The sequence below is a fragment of the Sprattus sprattus genome (genome assembly GCF_963457725.1).
Source record: "Sprattus sprattus genome assembly, chromosome: 14".
NCBI classification, from domain to species: domain Eukaryota; kingdom Metazoa; phylum Chordata; class Actinopteri; order Clupeiformes; family Clupeidae; genus Sprattus; species Sprattus sprattus.
Window position 1 is genome coordinate 13,533,373 of NC_137912.1, and position 20,544 is coordinate 13,553,916.

The window sequence follows — 20,544 nt, forward strand, 5'->3', positions numbered from 1 at the left end:
ATTTTGTTAAACATATAATATTAACAATAAAAAAGGCTTCACGGAGCAAGATAGTTTCTTTAAACGAAAAGGGTAGTTTAAACATCACAATAAAGAAAATGAAATAAAAAAAGGAGTTGTCCAATAAGAGAGTGGAAACTGCAATAAAACTGGTAACTTAGCTCACCACTGCCCTAGTGGCATTGTGTAACAGAACAAGTATATCCTGTGTCACTAAATGCCCAGTTGTCACTTGAGAGCTTTGCCTCGTTATGTTTTTACTGAACTTGAGAGCCTTTAAACAAAGTTTAAAAGACCCGGAACTGGATTGGCATTGTTTCCATTTGGATCATGAAGAAGAAGCTTGTGGCCAAAAAAGGAGTTTTTCAGCGTTTGTCACATATGGAGATCAGTGTCCTCTTCTGTATGTATGTGTGTGTGTGTGTGTGTGTGTGTTTTCTCACAGTCAACTTGTGCAACTGTGAGCATGTTTGTGTGAGAGTGTGGGTGATCACATGTCTGCAGGATGGTGTGCGCACACAGACACCACGGTTTTCTCTCTCTCATCATACTCAGTCTCAGGGTGAAGTGGTACGCAGCATGCCAGGCTGAAGCTGGTCTGCTGTAGCGTTGCACGGTCTATTCACAGCAAGTTGGCATGGTTTATACAGAACTCGTGGCATAGTCTATCCTCAACATGTTGAGCTGGTGCCCCAAGTCTTCCATAGCGTGCCATGGACTATCCAGAGCCATCATAAACTCCTTCCATGTCTCCATTGGGTGTGCCAGGGCTGATTGGGAGGGGGCCCTCTGGTACTTCCCCTTTCACTGCCATGCGAATCACCTGGAGCCAGCGTTGCCTCAGCTCCTCATTCTCGGCAGCGAAACTGTGGATGGACTTGGACTGGACCAGGCGAAAGCTGCAGGCAAGGTCCCCAGGCCGGATGTTGTCCTCCACACTGTAGCCCACCATAGGGATGGTGGACAGGGCCTTGACATCCTGCAGTGCATGGGTAGATTCAGAAGGGGAGATGGAATAATAAGTTCAGATATTCCTTTATGCAATATTAATTATATTGGAAACATACGTCGTCTTATTATGCATCTCCTTCATTTCCATAACTGTAATCTTGTAAGAGTAAGAGCTTTTTAGATCTCTTACTCTTACAAGCTTTTTCAATCTCAATACTTCCCCTTGCCCCTTATCTTCCCCCTTACCCTTGAAGTTGCGCGTTCATGTGAGAGCTAGTGGTGTCTCAATACCCAATTTGATCAAGATTAAGGGATAAGATTGAGGGCTATATGGCCCTTGGAGTTAAGATGATCCGAGACCTTACCCTCCAAGGGCTATCCCAGAGCACACAGCGAAACCAGCTCGGGAATTAAAAAAAAAACATGGCTGCTTGAAGTGAGGAATATTTTACATGAATAAAGCTATCTACACAACTTTTTATATGTTTATAATGACTCGGTTTGATCTGAAATGTGCTACACGAACGATGCAGAGTATTGTAGGTCTTAACTGAAGCTTTCAAACAGTAGTTTTAGGTTACAGCTAGCGCGTATGCCACCACTTCATTGGATTATATGGTAGCTTGCTAGGACTAGCCTGACTCCATGCATGTGTACAGATAACTTTATTATCCACGAATTATGTTTGATATCTGTGAATGACAGCACTTGCTTTGGAGACATCGATCCGTGCTTTACATGTACCGTCCACAAAACAATTACGACAGTCTAGTTTTGTGCTCTATACAGTCGTATATATATTTGCAACCATAGTTGAAACTTTTTTTAAATCGCTAGTTTCATAGCTCATACAGTCACGCATGTCTACAGATAACTTATCCGCGAATTCCGTTTGATATCTGTGAATGACAGCACTTGTTTGAAGACATCGACCTGTGCTTTACATGTACCATCCTGTATTATCCAGGGACGCCAAGTGACGTACCCGAAACCGAGTGGCGTCTCATTTCATAGGGGAAAGTTTTCAGCCCTTGGCCCTTACACTTGCAAGTGCTAGGGTTAAGACAAAGACAAAGACAAAGAAAAAGGGGCAAGGGGAAGAATCGAGATTCGGCCTTAGCCTGGGTCATTCTGAGTGTTACCTGAGGGGCTCCATACAGGTAGAGCACCAGGGCTTCCTTCTGGGGTATGATGCACCACACCTTCTGCCAGGGCTTGGCCTTCTCACTGTGATGCAGGAAGCCGCATACCAGGCTGCTGCCTGAAAACTGCGCCGCCTCAATCTACGGCACAAGTCACATTCAAACATGGTGCAAGTTTTAAACAGTAGCCTTGCTTCCTCACCACCGAACCGATATTACGGCATAATTATGCTTCCTCAAAACTCAACACGTTCAACACATTCGGCAATAAGAGTGTTAAATGTTAGAGGGTAGGGGACGCTCTTTTCTCACCTCCAGAATGCCCTTTTTCTTGCTGTCGGCCCTCTTGTGCTCGAGCTTCTCTTCTCCCTCAGTGCGCCCCGTCAGGATGAAGAAGCAGTCTTTACACACCTTGTTCACCTTGTTGCCGTCATACTGAAGAGCTGCCTTGTTGTCTGAGCACTTTGCACAAACCACCTACAATAACAATGATACTTAAAAATACTGACCGAGATGGGTCTAATAGATACATAGATATTAATAAAGAAGTTCTAAATAAAGACGTGCTGAGACGTACATAGCCACATGCTCTGCAGTGGTGTCTCCTGCGTGTCAGAACGTTGAAGGGCTCCCTGCACTTCATGCACATGGTCACCTCATTGTCACGGATCCAGCGTGGGGCACGTTTCCCCAGCTCCTCTGTCTGCGCGCACACCACACACACACACACACACACACACACACACACACACACACACACACACTTAATGTAGCTATAGCCTTTATTAAGACAGTTTATTTAGCAATGTTTACCAGATCAAATTAGCTAAAATGGTATACGTACAGACACCTCATCTGCTTCTCTCAGTGCAGACTTGAAGGTTTCATTTTTCTGCTGAAATATCTCTATGGTCTGATTGAGGACCTAAAAGAAATGACAGTTTCACTTGCAAATGATTAAAGAACAGAGAGGGATGTGATGATGATATAGGTGCGTGGAAGAAGAGACAGAAAAGTATGCCTTTAGAGCGACACAATGATACTATACCTTTACCCAGTCTTCTTTGTCTTGCTCTGACCTTAAATAATAATAAAAGAATCATTATCACGTAGACTAAAATCAAACAAAACAAAGCCAGTCAAAAATCTGAAGAAAATCATCAAGACTAGAGGCGGACCTGGCCTGCAGTTCTAGAGTTCTCTCCCAGCCGGACACCTGGAAAGTGTTAGGGTGGCCATCGACCAACTCCACGACCTTCATTGCTTCAACTCCGATTCGGGTGCGAACGGTGTATTTCTGCCCTCCCAAGCTGAACTTGGGCGCACAATACAGCAGCATGTTGTTGAACTGGAATGAGGAGGAAAAACATGAGACACTGAAGGCCGAAAGAGTCAGAAGCATTGATATCACATCATGACCAGCATGCAAACAATCTCAGACTTCTCGATGCCAGTGGAAAGAGATGACGCCGATGTTCATGAAGGCAAATATAAAGTCCAAAAAATAAGTACAACTTTAAAGAGTTTCAGAGGCCATGTATATGTCTCATTTCATGATTGAAAAAGGAAGAATTGCTTAAAAAAAAAAAAGTTAATTGTGACACAAGTTAATTGTGTTAAATATAATACAAAAATTGATTATCATTATTTGATCAACAAATATTATGTGGGGAATAGACAAGACCCAGGCAGACAAAAGTTAAGTGGAGTAATCAGCATGATAAATGAAAAAAAACATTATTCACACAGGTTAAATATGGAACCAAAGTTTCAACAGGTGCTTTGGTTTCTGTTTGAGGCGGCAATGTCTGCTCTAGCTGATTAGCAATTTCTCGCAGCAGGTCTAAGATTATCTATGGTTCACAGAGGTCTCTCGCCTGTAATAATCACCAGTTTGCTTTGCACAGCTTTATTTAAACAGACTGTCCTTTTCACAGCAAATACACTATACCACCCACACCACATGAAGGTCATGACATTGGCAAATGCATGTTACAAATGTCCTTAAAATTCTCAAATGTAGAGGTGCAAGTCATAACAAATTACTTAATTTGGATAGGAGTGATAGGAAGTGAGTATGAGGGAGAGATTGGAAGTGGGACCAGGAGTGCAGGTCAGATTCAGACATGGTCGGGATGCAACCGCTTGTGTTACGGCTCCCCCAGTATTTCTTTAAAGATTTCAGTATATTCCATGAAACAATGTGACTACTTTGTTCTTCACAGGTTAAGAAAAAAACCTTAGAAGGTCCTAAGCAGCGCTCACCAGGTAAATGTATCTCTCCATGGCTGAGGTGTTTCTGACAGCCAGCTTGAGTATGTGTCCCTCCTTGATGAGCTCATTGGAGGCATGCACAATATCCTCCTCCCCGCCAAGCATCTCATAGATCTCCATCAGCTTCTTCAGGTTCTCCTGGGGAGACATAGATGTTGTTGAGATCGAGCTATGACGCGCTCACTTGTATTACCATCATTACATTTCCAAAGCTTTCTACCAGGATCATAGAAAACCAATCTACTGAAAGAGCATTATAATGTTCTAACGGTTCATTTGGTGGAGGTAAAATCTGACCATAATGCTCACATTTTTGCCTCCATTTAAATCACCTTTGGTTATGAACATGTACAGATGAATAAAAAAAAAAGATTCAATTGTACAGTAAAGCAAAAAAAGAGTCTCTTACCATCTTACGAATGGCACTGTTGGAATGAGTGGCGGCCATGGAGATCATACGTAGAGATTCTGTAGGATGAGTTTTATTGAGAAATTGTCAGCAAACAAATAAAATTGAAATAAAAAAAGACTTTCAAGATGGCGGTCAAATCTGTGTGTGTCTTGACATGTCCACTATACAACCCTGTCTCCCTTACTCTCTGCATCTCCACGATCCGAATCATCTTCTGGAAGTTTCTTCAGGTAGTCCTTCAGAAGCATCTCGTATCGAGGAACCCTCTGAACCGGCTCCAACATGTGGTGCTGTAGGCTGAGACACCCACACTCCTGGAGACTCTGCAGAGCACACAAAGGGTGCATATTACTACTGATAGCCACACACTTCCACAACAATCTTGCCTTTCTTGCTTCTATAAGGGGCATCAGCTATACCTGGACCTCCACAAGAACAGCCTTAAATGCTGCAGAGCGCTCGGTCCACTGTTTGAGAAGCTCCATGGCGTTGTCGAAGTTCTTCACATACTCTGCGTACATCCTCAGGAAAGGAGCGTGTTGCTGAAGGATGTCACCAATTCGTGGGGTTGAAGCCCTGAGGGTACATTTCACACACACACACACACACACACACACACACACACACACACACGTAACGAAAGTATTTCAAATATACAGCAATACGCAAATACAGCTTGTTATCCGTATTTCCCAATCACTCAAGAAAGAATCCCATAGAGGCTCAGACAGACAGACAGAAGTACAGACAGAAAACACAGCTCACCATTGGCCAATGCGCTTCTCCAGGTCTGGCAACAAGAACTGGCTGTGAAAGGCGTAGATAGATCCCACATTGGAGAAGATGCTATTCACCACCTCTACTGGAAACGAGCCCTTAGTAGCCTCCTCAGTCAGCCTGGCACAGAATAGCTGCAAACGTGGGAAGAACAAAGCCGTAATGAGTTGAAAAAAGTTAACATATTACTATCAAAACAAGCTGAACTACAACTACCAACACAAATACTACAACCACCACTACTACCGTGATAAACTAGTACCATGCAAAGGTTATTCAGTCAGAAAGCACAATGAAAAAAGAAAAACAATGTGTGAAAGAAGAGCATTGTTCTCTATACCACACACTTACATGTAAGAAACAAGACACCCACCTTTTCCAGCAGGTGGAGCCGTGTAACATAGGCTCTCTCTGTGTGCAGGAGCTCATTGGCTATCTTATGCAGCTTCTGCTCTTTGGTTTCCTATGTGGGCGGGTGTGGAAATGTTAGGGCCAGACAAATATATCAGAGTGAGTGAGAAATAGAGAGAGAAAAAGAAAAAGAGAGTGACAGAGGAAGGAAGGGGGGGTAGGGTGGTGGTGGTGATATGCATTAGCAAAACCATGTCTGGTTAAAGAACACAGATAAATACCACAAAAATACATATAAATACCTCAGAATCTAACTCCTCATTTTGTGCTGAGCTCTCATAATGAAAGTCAAGTCTACACAGCACCACAAAGTACGAAGGGAGGTGTTGTGTCAGCTATTTTTAACTGTCAGTTCCTGCCAAATGCAATAGGTGCTAACGTGTTGTTTTCAACAACTAATTTGGTACGCTTATGCAAATGTGTTCTGTGCAAAAGAATACAAATATGAATTCAACAGAGAACATTGAAAACATACTGCAAAAAAGCAGTCAACACAAAAGACCAAAAAACTAAAAAATTAAACACATAACCACAAAAAATTGAAATACAAAAATAAAATGAGTATAACATAACACGTAGCTTTAGAACACCGCACACCACTCTGTCCCACATTTAACCACCACACCAGCACGGCTGAGTAGACTCTTCCTCTACTCACTTTCATCTCGGTGCCCGCCTCCTCTGTGCGCTCTCTGCAGGCCTGCTGCTGACAGGCTGCCTGCTCCTCCTGAGAGCCGTTGGCTGCTGCTGCTGCTGCTGGGGCTCGGCCTTCCTCCGCGCTGGGCTTCTGCTCCTGCTCCTGCTGGCCCTTGGAGATGCCTGGAGCCTCTACGTCCCCATTCACCAGAGCCGGGGCCCTGTTGGCCTCCGCCTTAGTCCCGGTAACCTCCTCTGCTTGCATTAGTGCGTCGGTGTCGCAGGCTGGCCGGTGCGCATCCTGAGACTGGCCAGTTCCTGGCTGGGAGCGTCTCTCGTGCCCTATTGGGCTCTCCTCCGAGTCGGGGTCGCAGCTGCCGTCCGTGCAGAGTTTCAGAGGCGAGCCATTGGCATTAATGTTGTTGCGGCTGGAAGAGGTGGCCAGGGGGCAAAGATGATAAAACAAAGAGAGAGGCAGGAAAACAAAAGAGACCGTCAGCCACCAGTACAGAACAACACACAGACAGAAGCAGAGAGAAAAAATGGCAGAAAAGACAAACCGCTGAAGGAAGTGAAACTGTTCTGAGCTGAGTGCAGCAAAGGGGTGGAGTATGTAGAGTGTGCAAGTGTGTGTGTGTGTGTGTGTGTGTGTGTGTGTGTGTGTGTGTGTGTGTGTGTGTGTGTGTGACTGTGGACCAGTGCTACAGCAGTTCCCCAAGGACAGTCTTTGCCCTACTTCTGAATGGGCACACACCAGACAGACACATTAGTAAATGAGCAGGCAGGCAGGCAGGCAGGCAGGCACACACACACACACACACACCCACCCACACACCCACACCCACACACACACGCACCCACACACACACGCACAAAGACACACAGTCACACAAGCAAACACAAACCCTCTCACACCTGGATTCCTCAAAGCGGCTGATAAGGTCTGACACGTTGGCGAGTTTGGAGGGACTGGCCTCCTTTATCTCCACCTCGGCCTCCATCTTGGTGCCAGGGTTTCTTTTCTCACTCTGCCAGAATTCGGTTTGGTCTTTCAGAGGACTCTTCAGCCTCAGTGGCTTCGATGGCACTGAAAACAAGGATGCACATTAACATCCCTGTTATACACAGCGTAACATGCCCCTCTACACTCTAAAAAGTATCATTCTGAACATTAAAGTTTCAAAATTATTTGACAGAGCTATTTTTTGTGTGGCAAGATATAGCATTTGTCAATGTGGTAAATTATTTGAGAGGGCATGCCACATACCGGAGAGATTGTTCCATATCAACTGAATCAAATGTTACCAGTTTGCTTTTACTAAACAATACTGCCCTGTAGTGGCCAGTATTATCATAGAGCGAAGATACTTCCAGAAGAGGGCGTAGCACTTCCACACGAGCATGTCACAACACTTTTGATAAATGATTAAGTTGTGAATTGAAAGCTACAGACCTCTAGTGGACAGTCAGTGCAACTACAGTAATTTATATCCTATTAAACGAATGCACTGCCTTTAATAGGTTGAGAAAAAAAGAGAAACTAAGATGTGTAATTCACAGTCAAGGCATAATCTCAATGTGAGTGATGAGGTTGGATGTTCCTCTCGTTCATCCTATAATAGAGTATCATAGTGCGTAGTGGTCACTATAAAATACAGATTTGACAAACTGAATATCACTATTATAAAATTATTTTAAAGTTATAGTGTCACATGTTATTTAATTCATATCAATAGGATGCCTTTATGTGTAGTAAAACTTAAAACCTTTCCTTAATGGCCTGAAGAAATTAAAAATCCAAATTTGAAAGTTTTCAATGAACAGGTCAAGCAACAATAGAATGTCATTATCCATCATTATAATCTGTGCACTACCAAAAGAACAAATTAATTGGCTTCAAAGCGACTCCGACATTTTAGGATAATCTACCAATTTACAGTTCATGTCAGCCAATAAGCGCAATACAAAGCAAGTCAAGACAAATCATCTCAATTACAAATGAATTGCCCTTTGAAGGCTACTCTACAGGCATATAAACACACTGTATGAGAAACACGAGGCAAGAATTACAGTGAACCATTTCTGTGCACCAAAAGCCTGGTGGCACTTAAACCGGGACACCTGTGGAACAGACACTTAAAACTACACCTTACTTTAATTAATACTTAACTAGTTGACACTCGGCCAGGTGACCCGAGCAGTCGTAAATGCTGAGGAGCTCTTAAGGCACTACCTTGTGCTGTGGGCTGAGGGTGGTAGCCTCCTGTGAGAGATCCTGTTCCATTTAGAAAACCTCCATTGCTCTCACTGGCACAGCTGTGGGAGCCGGCCGCGCAGGGGACTGGAATGCTAGGGCCTGCTCCGTCAGGTAGGGAGAGAGAGGGAAGGAAGAACACATCACATCACATCACTCAAGTTAGACAAATCACTCAGAGTGTGTTCTACATGTGTGGTGTGTGGGTGTGTGTGTGTGAATGATGACTATGCATGTGACAGACAGAGAAACCAAGAGAGAGAGAGAGAGAGAGAGAGTGAGAGAGTAGCAATGTATGACATACCTGAGGTTCACAACGTTCCCCTCTCTTGAAATCCATTAAAAAAAAACAAGACTTGAAGTACGAAATGCTAACCATCTCCCCCTTCAAGCTGCACAGAGAAACGCACAACCACCTAGCCTGCAACAATGCGAAGCATGAATGCAATGACCTTTAGGGCGACAGGAACCGAATCCAGGAATCACACTTCACCCGCCAGGTGTCTTTTCACTTCAGTTCGGACGGCCCTTGTTCTGTAATTCTGATTCTGGGCCTCTGTGTGAAACCAGAAGCAGGAGAGAGAGCCCAGGGCCCGGAGCAGGGCCAATCTTTCACCGTACAACAATGTTAAACAGTGCTTCAAAGTGTGCTAACTAGGTGCATCTGAGAGCATTTTTCCACTAACAGATGTTAGATGGTCTATTTCTAGGCACACTGCATTCCGATGTGGAGCCAGTGAGCCGTGCTCTCCCCTCTCCATCCCTTAATACAATGTCTTCTCTAAAACCTCCGTGACTCCAGTCCCTTTTAGGTTCACAGGCCCGAACCACTGAGAGGCCATTTAGTTCAGTGTTTCGAGCTACTCATTTATTGACAAAGCACTTCCTTAATCTCACTTCTGTAACCGAGTAGCCATGCACAAAAATGAGAAGTCCACTAGAGCCAAACATACATACTGTACGAGAACAGTAAAGCACTTATTAACAGAAAATCACCCCAAAATTTTAATCATGAAAGATTAACAGTAGCAACGAGAACAACAATTAGGTAAATTACAAAGAGATTTAATTTGCAGCTCCAATCAGAGTGATGTCAAACAACTAAATATATAACCAGGGGCTGGAATTGTTAGACACTATTTATCTAAAGAGTTGAAAAAAGCTTCATAGCTTCAGTAGTGCTGTCCTATTCTAAAATAGTGTAATTATTCAGTAAAGACAAGCTCATTCAGTCTTAACCAACATGGACATTCATAAACCATACATAGCAACACATAAATACAGGTATGAAATGCACACGTTCAGCCATATCATGAACACACAACGCAGATGCATTAAGGTACGACAGGAAAGCCTAGTGGAAACCAAATGTATACTGATGGAATTAGCCGTGGTACTAGATGAAACATATCACCCAGCATACACTTGCAAGCCATATTAGCCCAAAAGCTCACACACAGTACAGCACATACAGACAAACAAACAAACAAACAATTACACTGACCAGTGTTTGTCTGATTGCTTCGCTTTCAGCCAGAAGGAACAAGCCTGTGAAGATGTCCGCAGTCTCTCTGTGTGCTCTAATCCGAAGCAGTTACTTTATCTGATCTAGAGCACTTCACCTCAACCTTCCTCTGCACTGATATTAAAAGTGTACTTCCCTTTTTTTAGCCTCTCTCGTGTTCTCTCTCGCGTTCTCGCTCACATTTTCTCACATGTTCACTTTCTCTCTCTCCCTCACAAACACACACACAAACACTGTATGTGTGTGTTTACACATTTGCTAGGTAAATTAACACTGATTAAATACAGCCAAATACAGCAAAGTCAAGATGATACATTGCAGCCAAAGACATCTGCATTGTCAGCTTACAGACAATATAATATATTATATAATAATTTAGATTCTTACATGTATAATACAAGTACTCGATGATAAATGATAGTTGCTTTCCCTTCAGTCTGTCAGTAGTAGTTCAAACCAAACTTTCAAGTGCCAAATGTATTGATATAGCTTTGAAATGGGTTGTGTTCAACCAATGCAATAGCAGTACTTTTTAAAGAATCAATCTATTTTCAGCCTCCATGAACATGAAGGGCCGCACCATCACAATTTCTACAACAGGATGTTGAATCAGCGGTCACTGACAAAGAGGAAACCATTTCATCCCTCTATATAGCCAAGTGTGAAAGGCATATTGGCCACACTAGCCTAATAAGTTCAAGGGGCTAAAAGGGTGTTGATTCAGACTAAATCAATCAATCATTCTGCCTGCTCCTGACAATGGAGGAAAAGGATAGCTGATAAGCAATCGCAGGTAACAGTGAGTGAAGTGATGGGGTTGGCATTGTAACCATCAGTCACCAAGATGGAGAGGAGCCTCAAAGGACTTAAAGGAAGCAACAAGGAAGAATAAAAAACAATACATGAGTATATCTGATATATCTGCCTAACACTGATGATCTTTTATATAAATAACTGTTATATGACTAACCAAACACATGTGCAAGATGTACTGAGATTTTGAAGAGAAAGGTACAACAATTTCCTGTCTAGCATTCATTTTTCATGTTTACTACCATGGGCGGAAACCATGGGCAAAACAATCTTCTGCGCTCGCGAAACATTACTTAAACGTAATTAACTGTTTTTTTCAACACACAATAACTAAATTCACCTGTACCTCAACAGGATTTAAAATGCACATACACATTTTTCTAACACAGCTGAGGTACACTCTATTAAAGTAAGGCTGCAACTATCGAATAGTTTTGGTATCTAGTATTCTGTTGATTATTTCATTGATTACTCAATTAATCAGATAAAAAGTACTTTTGCGTTTTAAAACAACAATATCAATAGAGCGTTACGCAACATAACAGGCCTGTTTAAATAACTAAGCAATTATCTGCTATTCCTGACAAACAACTCCAACACAATTCTCTCTCTTTCTTGAAAAATTACGGATCATAGACTTCACAATATTATATCTTCAAGAAATAGGGCGTCGCCCGATTTTTGCACGAGGTGGGCCTCTATAAACTGTTCAAAGTTGATGTAAGGAATCTAACTGGTCCCAGTTAAGGCCTACCAGCAAAACATAATTAAAGGAGTATACAGTAAAGTGTTATATGATGTTATATGATTGAGGGGCTCCATTCAGACAGATCAGGGGTGGATAACAACATAATAGGGTTTAATGACACAGCGTATTTGTGTTTGTGTGTGTGTGTGTGTGTGTGTGTGTGTGTGCGTGTTTGGGGGCACTTAGACGGAGCTTCTAATGCTATTGTTCTGAACTTGCTTTTTGGAGTTCTCCCTACAGAGTTGAAGGGGCCCATATTGCATGGAGTACTCATGTCCTGATGATAAACTGAGGGGATAAACACTCACTTAAAAAAGGTATCATGATGGTGTCTTTCTTGTAACATATTTAAAGTAAATGTTTATGCTATTCCTTCAGTTTTTTTTTAGGACTTTTGGTCAAGTTATTGGCATGAATGACTTAAGCCTAAAATACTTCGGCTCTGCCACAGCGCAGCGTGTCATATCATTTGACTTTGCGACAAGAAATGCAAAGTTAATAACAGCGACTTCACACGGAGGCTCTGGCTAAGGGTCCCCCTGAGCTCATGGCCCCCTGGGCCTGGGTCCGGTAGGCCCGTTCTGTAATTCATCCCTGTGTATTACAACCATTGACTAAGAATAATTCAGTCTACAAGACACATAGACAATACAGGACAAAACAATTTGAAGTCATCTTGCATGACAGTGATACATATACTTGCAATCTAACAGATTCAAATCATCTGTTTATTATCAGGGGTGGCACAGACCCTTATTGCACCCTGGACCCTATGATTCATTTACTTGTGGTGATTTCTGAATAAATCAATTCTAAAGCTAGATCTCAGGTCAACCTTTCTGCAACGAACATCAAATTAGTAACCAAATACCATCCACAGTGATACAGCACGCAGGGACAGTGCTTTAGGTGCTCAGATAAAGAAGATTAACTGAAGTGCTGAGCGTCTGTAGCAGTGGTGCATTGTTGAGGATGACCCTGCAGATCTAATAGGCTCAACCTTAGCAGAAACCAGCCATGCTCTCCTCTCTCCATCCTTTGACACAATGTCCTCTCTAAGCCTCAGCCTGGAGTCTCTGTGCTCACAGGCCTAGTCCAGTGAAAGCCATTTGGGCTTATACTCAACACATGTGGAGTATTCCTTTGAGACCAACTCAATGTTTGACGTACTGACACCACTCTACACAGACATTGCACACATGCAGACAACAGGAAGAGGGACTGAACAGAGGCTCTGAGAAGTGTACAAACTTAGTGCATGTGTGTACAGTCCCAGATATCAGATATATGACCCTGGAACAGATTCATCTATGAACCAGCAAGAAACAGACCAGGGCTTGTATACGACATCTGGTGCATAGCCTAAGGCTAAGGCTAATAATTCTGTAAAAGGCCTGGATTTTTTTAACCTAGAATGCAAAACATTCTGCAACACTCACTGAAATGTCACTCCAGTTCACATGACTTTTAATTCAGTCACAGGACAGTTTATGGTGGAGCATAATTAGGGTTCATGCAGCGAAGCTGCAGGAAACCTATTGTGTTTCTATTTGTTCTTATTATTATTATTATTCTGTGCTGGGATCCTATGGCAGCCCATAGAACCGTCTGGTAAAAAGTTGAGAAATTTGGCACACTGATTGGGGACAGTCCCATGATTCATTTCACCAAGTTTCATGTAGGCAGATGTAGCGCTCTAGCGCCACCAACAGGTCAAAGTTGGACGTACGTTCACACACGTAACTTTTGACCCGTTGGCCCGATTTTCAAAAATGAGGCATCCTTGGAATCCTTGGACCAGCACGAGTTCAAAGCACCCTATGACGTCATTTTGCGCCATGATGGATTTTCCGCCATTTTGGATTTTATCAAAAACCTTCAAAATTTTTCACAGGTCACAATTTTTGTCCGATCAACACCAAACTTGACACACATCATCTTCAGACCAAGCATCACAAAAGTTGTGGTAGTACATCTTCGCAACGAAAACCGTTCGCCCGTGACAGCCAATCAAAATTTGCGACGAAGTCGCCAGACAGGACGTGGGCTCATATCTCAGCAACAATTTCATGTATCAAGACCAAACTTTCTACATGGACCGCTTACCTCATCAGGAAGACGCTTAAGAAATTTGGTGACCTTTGACCTCTAGGTGGCACTGTAATTACAAAAAATGCATTTTGGCCTGTAGCTGTTGACGTGTTTGGAATTTCAACTTACTAGTGGGATCTATACATGCTCTTGGAGGTCTTTAGATTGACACATGCAAATATGTGACATTATCATAATTGATGAGGGCGCCATATTGAATTTAGTCAAAAACACTAAAAAGCAAACACAGGTCACAAATTTGATCTGATCTTCACCAAAATTGGCGCAGACCATCATTAGACCATGCCTTATAACTGCATTCGTTTTTGGAACAATTGACGAAAGCGTTCGCCAGTAGCAGCCAATCGAATTAGGCGGCGAAGCCGCCAAACAGGAAGTGAGCTCATATCTCGGCAACCCTGTAATGTATCAAAACCGAACTTGGTACATGGACTGCTGACCCCATCTGGGGGACAATCAATACATTTGGTGACCTTTGACCTTAATTTAATCCAAAACACTAAAAAGTTTGCACAGGTCGCGAATTTGATCCGATCTTCACCAAAATTGGCACGGACTTTCTACAGACCATGCTTTATCACTGCATTGAGTTCTGAAAGCATTCGCCTTCAACAGCCAATCGAATTTGGCCGATTCGCTGCATGAACCCTCCATTGCTGCTTGCAGCTATATTTATTATTATTATTTTATTATTTGTATTTAAATTCATACAGACCTAACCATTTTCAAATTAGTTACATTCTTTTCTTATTTTGTGTTGATTTGTTTTCCCTGCATCAAACCCTGCCAACTTGTTGACCCAGTTTCAGCACTACAAATGTTTGTGGAACAAGTCTTCCCAATGCAGAATCAATCACTGTCAGCATGTGATGCGCTTGACAGATTACCCCTTTGTCTGTACAGATAGGGGATTCAGTCTTAATCAAAAGCAGTGACAAAGGGAAAAACAGTACCATTGGAGTGCCTGTAATGCCACATAATAAGAGAACGCTAAGACTATTAAAATCAGTGGCACCACACTCAAACACAAGCAGGCTTTTGTGCTCTAAACAGCACAGGATTTCTTAAGTCTCACTCAGAGATTGCAGCCTGAAATGTCTACAGCCGAGCTGCGTAGTAAACATTTACGTTTTTTCTCTTTTACTTACACTTATAGCCTGGATGGAACTCTTCAACCAGTCCAAACACTACATTCTTAAACGAAATGTATGCATTCATGCAGGACTGCCGTCGGTAATCGCAAGAATAAGCTACTCACCTGCACAAAACACTGGGTGTGCTTTAGCGTCGCCTTTTGATCTTCGTCGCCTCCTCAACGCTAACCGTCTGAACTCTTCCCCATCCTGCAAGCTTTTCACAGGGTGCTTCTTCACCTTGTCAAACATTGCAAAGTGATTCACAACACTGGGCTCAAGTAAGCAATGGGCAACCCGTGCGATGTACGGTTATTGTATTTTGTCAACTTGGATAGCCTTATAAGAAAGCGAACAACAGTCTCACTACCGAAGCCTAATCCCATCAGAAACGTCAACACTCGAGTGTCACCATGAAAAAGATGGCCTGGTTAATAATAACCGGTCTTGTTAAATTAACTCAATACGGAGAAGTCAAATACCGCCCATCTCCATTTGTAAGACATCCCACGCACTGGGATTGGTCTGTGTTCATGGCAATCATCCAATTTTATAAATCTAACAGTTTATGTAACTGTGCAACATTGCTGTTATTGTCCTCCATGTCGCATGCTTATGGCATGTTGCAAGAAGCCAACAGGTAGCCCTACTACTGCTTTTGGCTCAAAGACGCCTTTATGCTTTCCTCGCTTAGGCTATGACATAAATCTAGATTGAAAAACATAACCACATGCCACTTTCTAAATTAAACTTTCATATAAAGTCAACCCAGACCCACCTTTAGGTTCTTTATTTTCATTTTCAAACAAGGCATGGCATACGTTAATGCGAGATACAAAACGGTGGATGTAAGAGTGTAGGCTACTGTATTGCTACCCAGTTTTTTTTTTTTTTTTTTTTTACTTTTATTTTGTGTATGGATATTACTTTCAGTTTTCGCATTCATTTCTCAGTCCATGGTTGTCCAATATTGTGCAAACAATCTTTAAGTTTGAGTTCCTCACATATTTGTCTGATATATAACAGTTTCTTTCCATTACATTACAAGATGATTATCAGGTGTTTGGTGATTATTAGTACAAACTCCTACATAGCAAAAGAGTGAAACATAAAAGAAAACACTGAATGTTATAATTGGGAGACAGGCACCTTAAAAAGGACAATGATCAAGCAGGACAGTGCTGCTCTTAGCCAAAGTATCTAGATGAGCTTTAAACCAATTGAGATGGAACATGGAGGCATATGGCTAGAAAAAGGCGTTATGTTGACACTTTCACCAAATACACAATTAAAAAGTATTTTAAAAGCGTCTTTGGCAGTTTGTCATGTGACCATCATCTGTTGCAGGAAAGGTTAAGCAGGGAGCAAGCAAAGTTATCATCTGTTCTTCTTACTGCTGTAGCCATGCTTTAGTGTGTACTCTGTTTGTCGTACACATCCTATCTATCTTGAAGTTCCACCTCAGACCTCATACATGTCTCAAGGTTTTATATACACACATTCACTCACTTTAAGTGTCTGGGAAGTCTTTCAGTCAAATTTTCAAAAATCACACCAAAGAGAATGTCTTCAGACAGATAAAGCAAACATGGGGAGATATCCATCTCCAACATTAGTTTGTGGTTGAAGTGTATTCAGGCAATATCACAATCAAAAACTGGAATGCATTGTACAGTTGTTTTCTTTTGTTGTTGTGCTTGTTCCACGGGCTTCCACATGGTTCATTGCAATTATAACACAAATGTGCTATGTGCATTACCAACAAGCAGGTGGCATGGCTCAAATTGAACCGTATGAAGTATAAATCTAACGAGCAACTCAAGTGTTTGTGCAAATCTATTAGAAGTGTTTGTAAGTGAAGGTGTACACAACAATGACAAACTACAATATTGTGTGTGTGTGTGTGTGTGTGTGTGTGTGTGTGTGTGTGTGTGTGTGTGAGACATTGAGAATGAGGCTGAGGGGCTATAAAGAGAGTACTTAAAGAGGTAGTTCACTGCATTTAAGTAAATTGTAAGACTTCACTGCGATGTATTCTGCTTGCTTACTGCTGACAATGAAGCACAACCTGAAATGAAACAATAATAAACTCAATACACTCTGATTGAAAGAGTTGTACAAAAACTTTGCAAGACAAGATGGTTGTCATATAAAAACAGAAATATAAACGTCCCTAAATGAATCTTCCTTAATCTCTCACAGCAGCTTAATATTGCAGTTAATCACAACAATGGATCTTGGTCCCCACTGCCCCATTCTCTAATGTAAAACCAGATTCAGCCTTTTTGGATTGCTTTCATTGTTGATATAACATCCCATGCTTAATGCTTTATTTGTGGATTGCCGTAGTTGGTTAATCCATTGGGACTACAAACCCATAGTGATTGTACAGTTCTACATTCAGCTGACGCAACAGTGGTACAGTTCGTTTCTCTCTCTCTCTCTCTCTCTCTCTCTCTCTCTCTCTCTCTCTCTCCCTCTCTCTTTCTCTTTTCGGAAAATGTGTCCAACAGTGTAAACAATTAAAGTTTTGTCATGAATAGATAAGAGAGTACACAACAATGAAAATACATGAATATATGAGTAGGTGAGCAGTGATAACCTCTCTTGTCACAGCAATAGTAAGTCCTTTGGCCTGACACGCCTGGTTCAAAGGTCAAGCATAATACCCAAACCCAGTCAACTGTGCCTATTTGTTACGGGTCTCTGTTCCACCCTCAGCAAAGTAGATTCTCATCCAACCACATACAGCAACTGATTGGCTGTCGCTTAGAGATTGAGGCGGCGGGGAACCAGCATGGCTGGATGAAGGATGTAGGCACTGCTGTGGTTTTGTTTCTCTACAGGTGGTCCATCCAGAGGGCCTTGGGTGGGGCTGTCGGGGGAAGGCGAGGTCGAGGGCCCAGGGGCCGTGGCAGCAGGGGCAACTGGGGCAACTGGGGGAGGCAGTAGCGGTGGCTGCAGGGAGGGCTGCTGCTGCTGCTGCTGCTGCTACTGTTGGAATAGTAGCTTGGGGAGTCCTGGAGAGCGACGACGACCCTGCGCCTGTGGAGAAGCCGTGCCAAAGCCATGTGGGATAGGCCACAAGGTGAGGAAAGAAGGAAACAAAACGGATTGCACTTATCAAAACAGCCGGCCACAAAATGCTATTTTTAATACTACAGACACAAGTATGTTTGCCTGTAAGTTGATACTCACCCTTTATTCCTCTCTGGAAGACCCTTGTAAACATTAAAATTTTCAAAGTTTTCTTAACTTAAGTACTTATTTTTTTCACAGCATACTGCAGGTAGCAGGTTAATGTCACAAAGTAATTATTTGTAAAAAAAAATTAGCAGCTTTTATCTGCAGAAATGCTTCTGCCAAAGTGCCTTAAAAGGACACTTTTCACACGCTGGGACTTGTGGTCAGTGTTCTGTAGTTACCTTCGAAGAAACATGGCCCGGCTACGTCTTAGCTGTGTGGGGTTTGGCGGCACTGTGGTGGCAGAAGGCTGCTGACGATCTAGGAGAGACTGAGAGATTAGATACGCATAGAGCGGTGCCGGAAGAGGGACAGGCATGAGGCAACACTGGGCCACCAGGTCACATAGACAAAAGATAATGGGGAGGGCAAGAGCGATAACCTTAAGGAATACCCTCCTCTACTCACCAAGAGGAGCATTCTGCAAACAGCGTCTTACAACACTGCATGCTTAATATCTCTAGCTGTTTTAAAGTCTTTCTCGATGTGTCTAATTCAATTAGTGTTTGCAGGACTATAGAGGACTACATATGTGCATAGAATGTGAGTAGTGGGATAATTGGCCAGGATCCTGAAATGTTAAGCAGGAGACGTCTGCAGACTCAATTACAAATTACATTTACATTACCTTTAGTCATTTAGCAGACGCTTTTGTCCAAAATAACGTACAAGGGAGTTTATCATAGGTTACAGGTGCAGGGGTCCGATACCTTCACTTGTTTTCTTGTATGTATACTTGTTGTCAAGTGTTATCTTTTTTCCTCCTCTGTCCCTACCCTTTCAGTTTGTCCTTGCCTCCCCCCCCCCCCCCGTTCACTGGTGGGTTCTGCTAGGGGGTTCTCCCTGATGAAAAGAGTTATTTCCTGCAGGACGTATATAACCCAGGAAATGTTCCTCCCAGACCTCTGTTAGAAAGGTAACGTACAGTAGGACCCCAAACACACACCGCTTTGGACACCATGGAGCAGGATGAAATGCCAAGACCATATACAATAGACAGATTAGAGGTTGGGAGATTAATGTGTGGAGACACATGTATTAATATATATATATCTATATATATATAGGATAAATGAGGAAGCCATGATGTGGAGTATGATTTGTAATAAGGAAGTCTAGTGAAATAGAGAAATTAAATTAGTTCCGTGACTTACATCAAATTTAACGATATGCTGGTAGAACAGACACAAAAGAAAGACAGAGACAAAGAATAGTTCTGTTTTTACCTGGTATTTACAGAATATACGTGGAATAGCAAACCACTATACACAACCGAGTTATATCTTTCCTGTACCCTATACTGTATATACATGCATATGCCTATGGTGTAACAGGCTGACACATTCAGTGAACAGAGAGGAAGATAACAGTCTGTCAGATATGATAGTGGGACATTAGCACAAAAAACAGATGTATAATGTACTGTATGTATTAAAAAACACACACAGCAGCCCATTCCTATAGATGCCCTGTTGGGTGGTCAGATCAAAACAGAGTGAGATCTAATTCATTTCAACTCAGCATAAGAAATAAGAAATCAGACAAAAAATACAGCTCGTTAAATGGAGCTGATGCATAAAAAAAAAGCCCACAGGGGCCCAGAGAGCATTTGACAGGTTTGAGATGCTATGGCACATCCTGAATTACGCTAAGATGGAGATGGAGAGCTGCAGTAGGGGTCTGGGCTGGGGAACACTGGGTGATGATTTGCTGTAAGTATGTGTGTGTGTGTGTGTGTGTGTGTCTGTATGTATGTGTGTGTGAGAGAGAGAGGTAAAGAGAGGGAGAGAGAGAGAGAGAGAGAGTGTGTGTGTGTGTGTGTGTGTGTGTGTGTGTGTGTGTGTGTGTGTGTGTGTGTGTGTGTGTGTGTGAGTGTGTGAGGGAGACGCCTTAGAGAAAAGGGGTTGACAGAGAGGAGGTTTCACTGGTTTCCTTCTAGAACACTTCCTGCCCAGATTATAAACTCCGCCCAGTGTTTAGCACAACCTATAGCAGTGCACCACAAATAAGCCATACTCCAACAACCACCAAACATCAATCCTGATTACACGGCTGCCTAAGTTTGTAAAGACTGAAGGCATTCAACTCACTCAAGTTCATTAATACTGCAAGT

The 20,544-nt window shown here is 42.5% G+C and overlaps 1 protein-coding gene across 1 annotated transcript; it reads right to left on the reverse strand.

Annotated features, from left to right (window-relative positions):
- Nucleotides 1-718: 718 nt before the first annotated feature.
- fgd4b (FYVE, RhoGEF and PH domain containing 4b) lies at nt 719-15,440 on the reverse strand (the record flags this gene model as incomplete). The annotated part of the gene is made up of 17 exons (XM_080851683.1): nt 719-979; nt 2,094-2,234; nt 2,406-2,570; nt 2,671-2,796; nt 2,938-3,018; nt 3,142-3,172; nt 3,272-3,441; nt 4,359-4,505; nt 4,777-4,835; nt 4,964-5,102; nt 5,199-5,355; nt 5,545-5,690; nt 5,930-6,019; nt 6,626-7,031; nt 7,519-7,690; nt 8,837-8,959; nt 15,314-15,440. The coding sequence occupies 17 exons, from the start codon at nt 15,438-15,440 to the stop codon at nt 719-721; spliced, it is 2,541 nt and encodes an 846-aa protein (XP_080707809.1).
- Between the last annotated feature and the right edge of the window lie 5,104 nt (nt 15,441-20,544).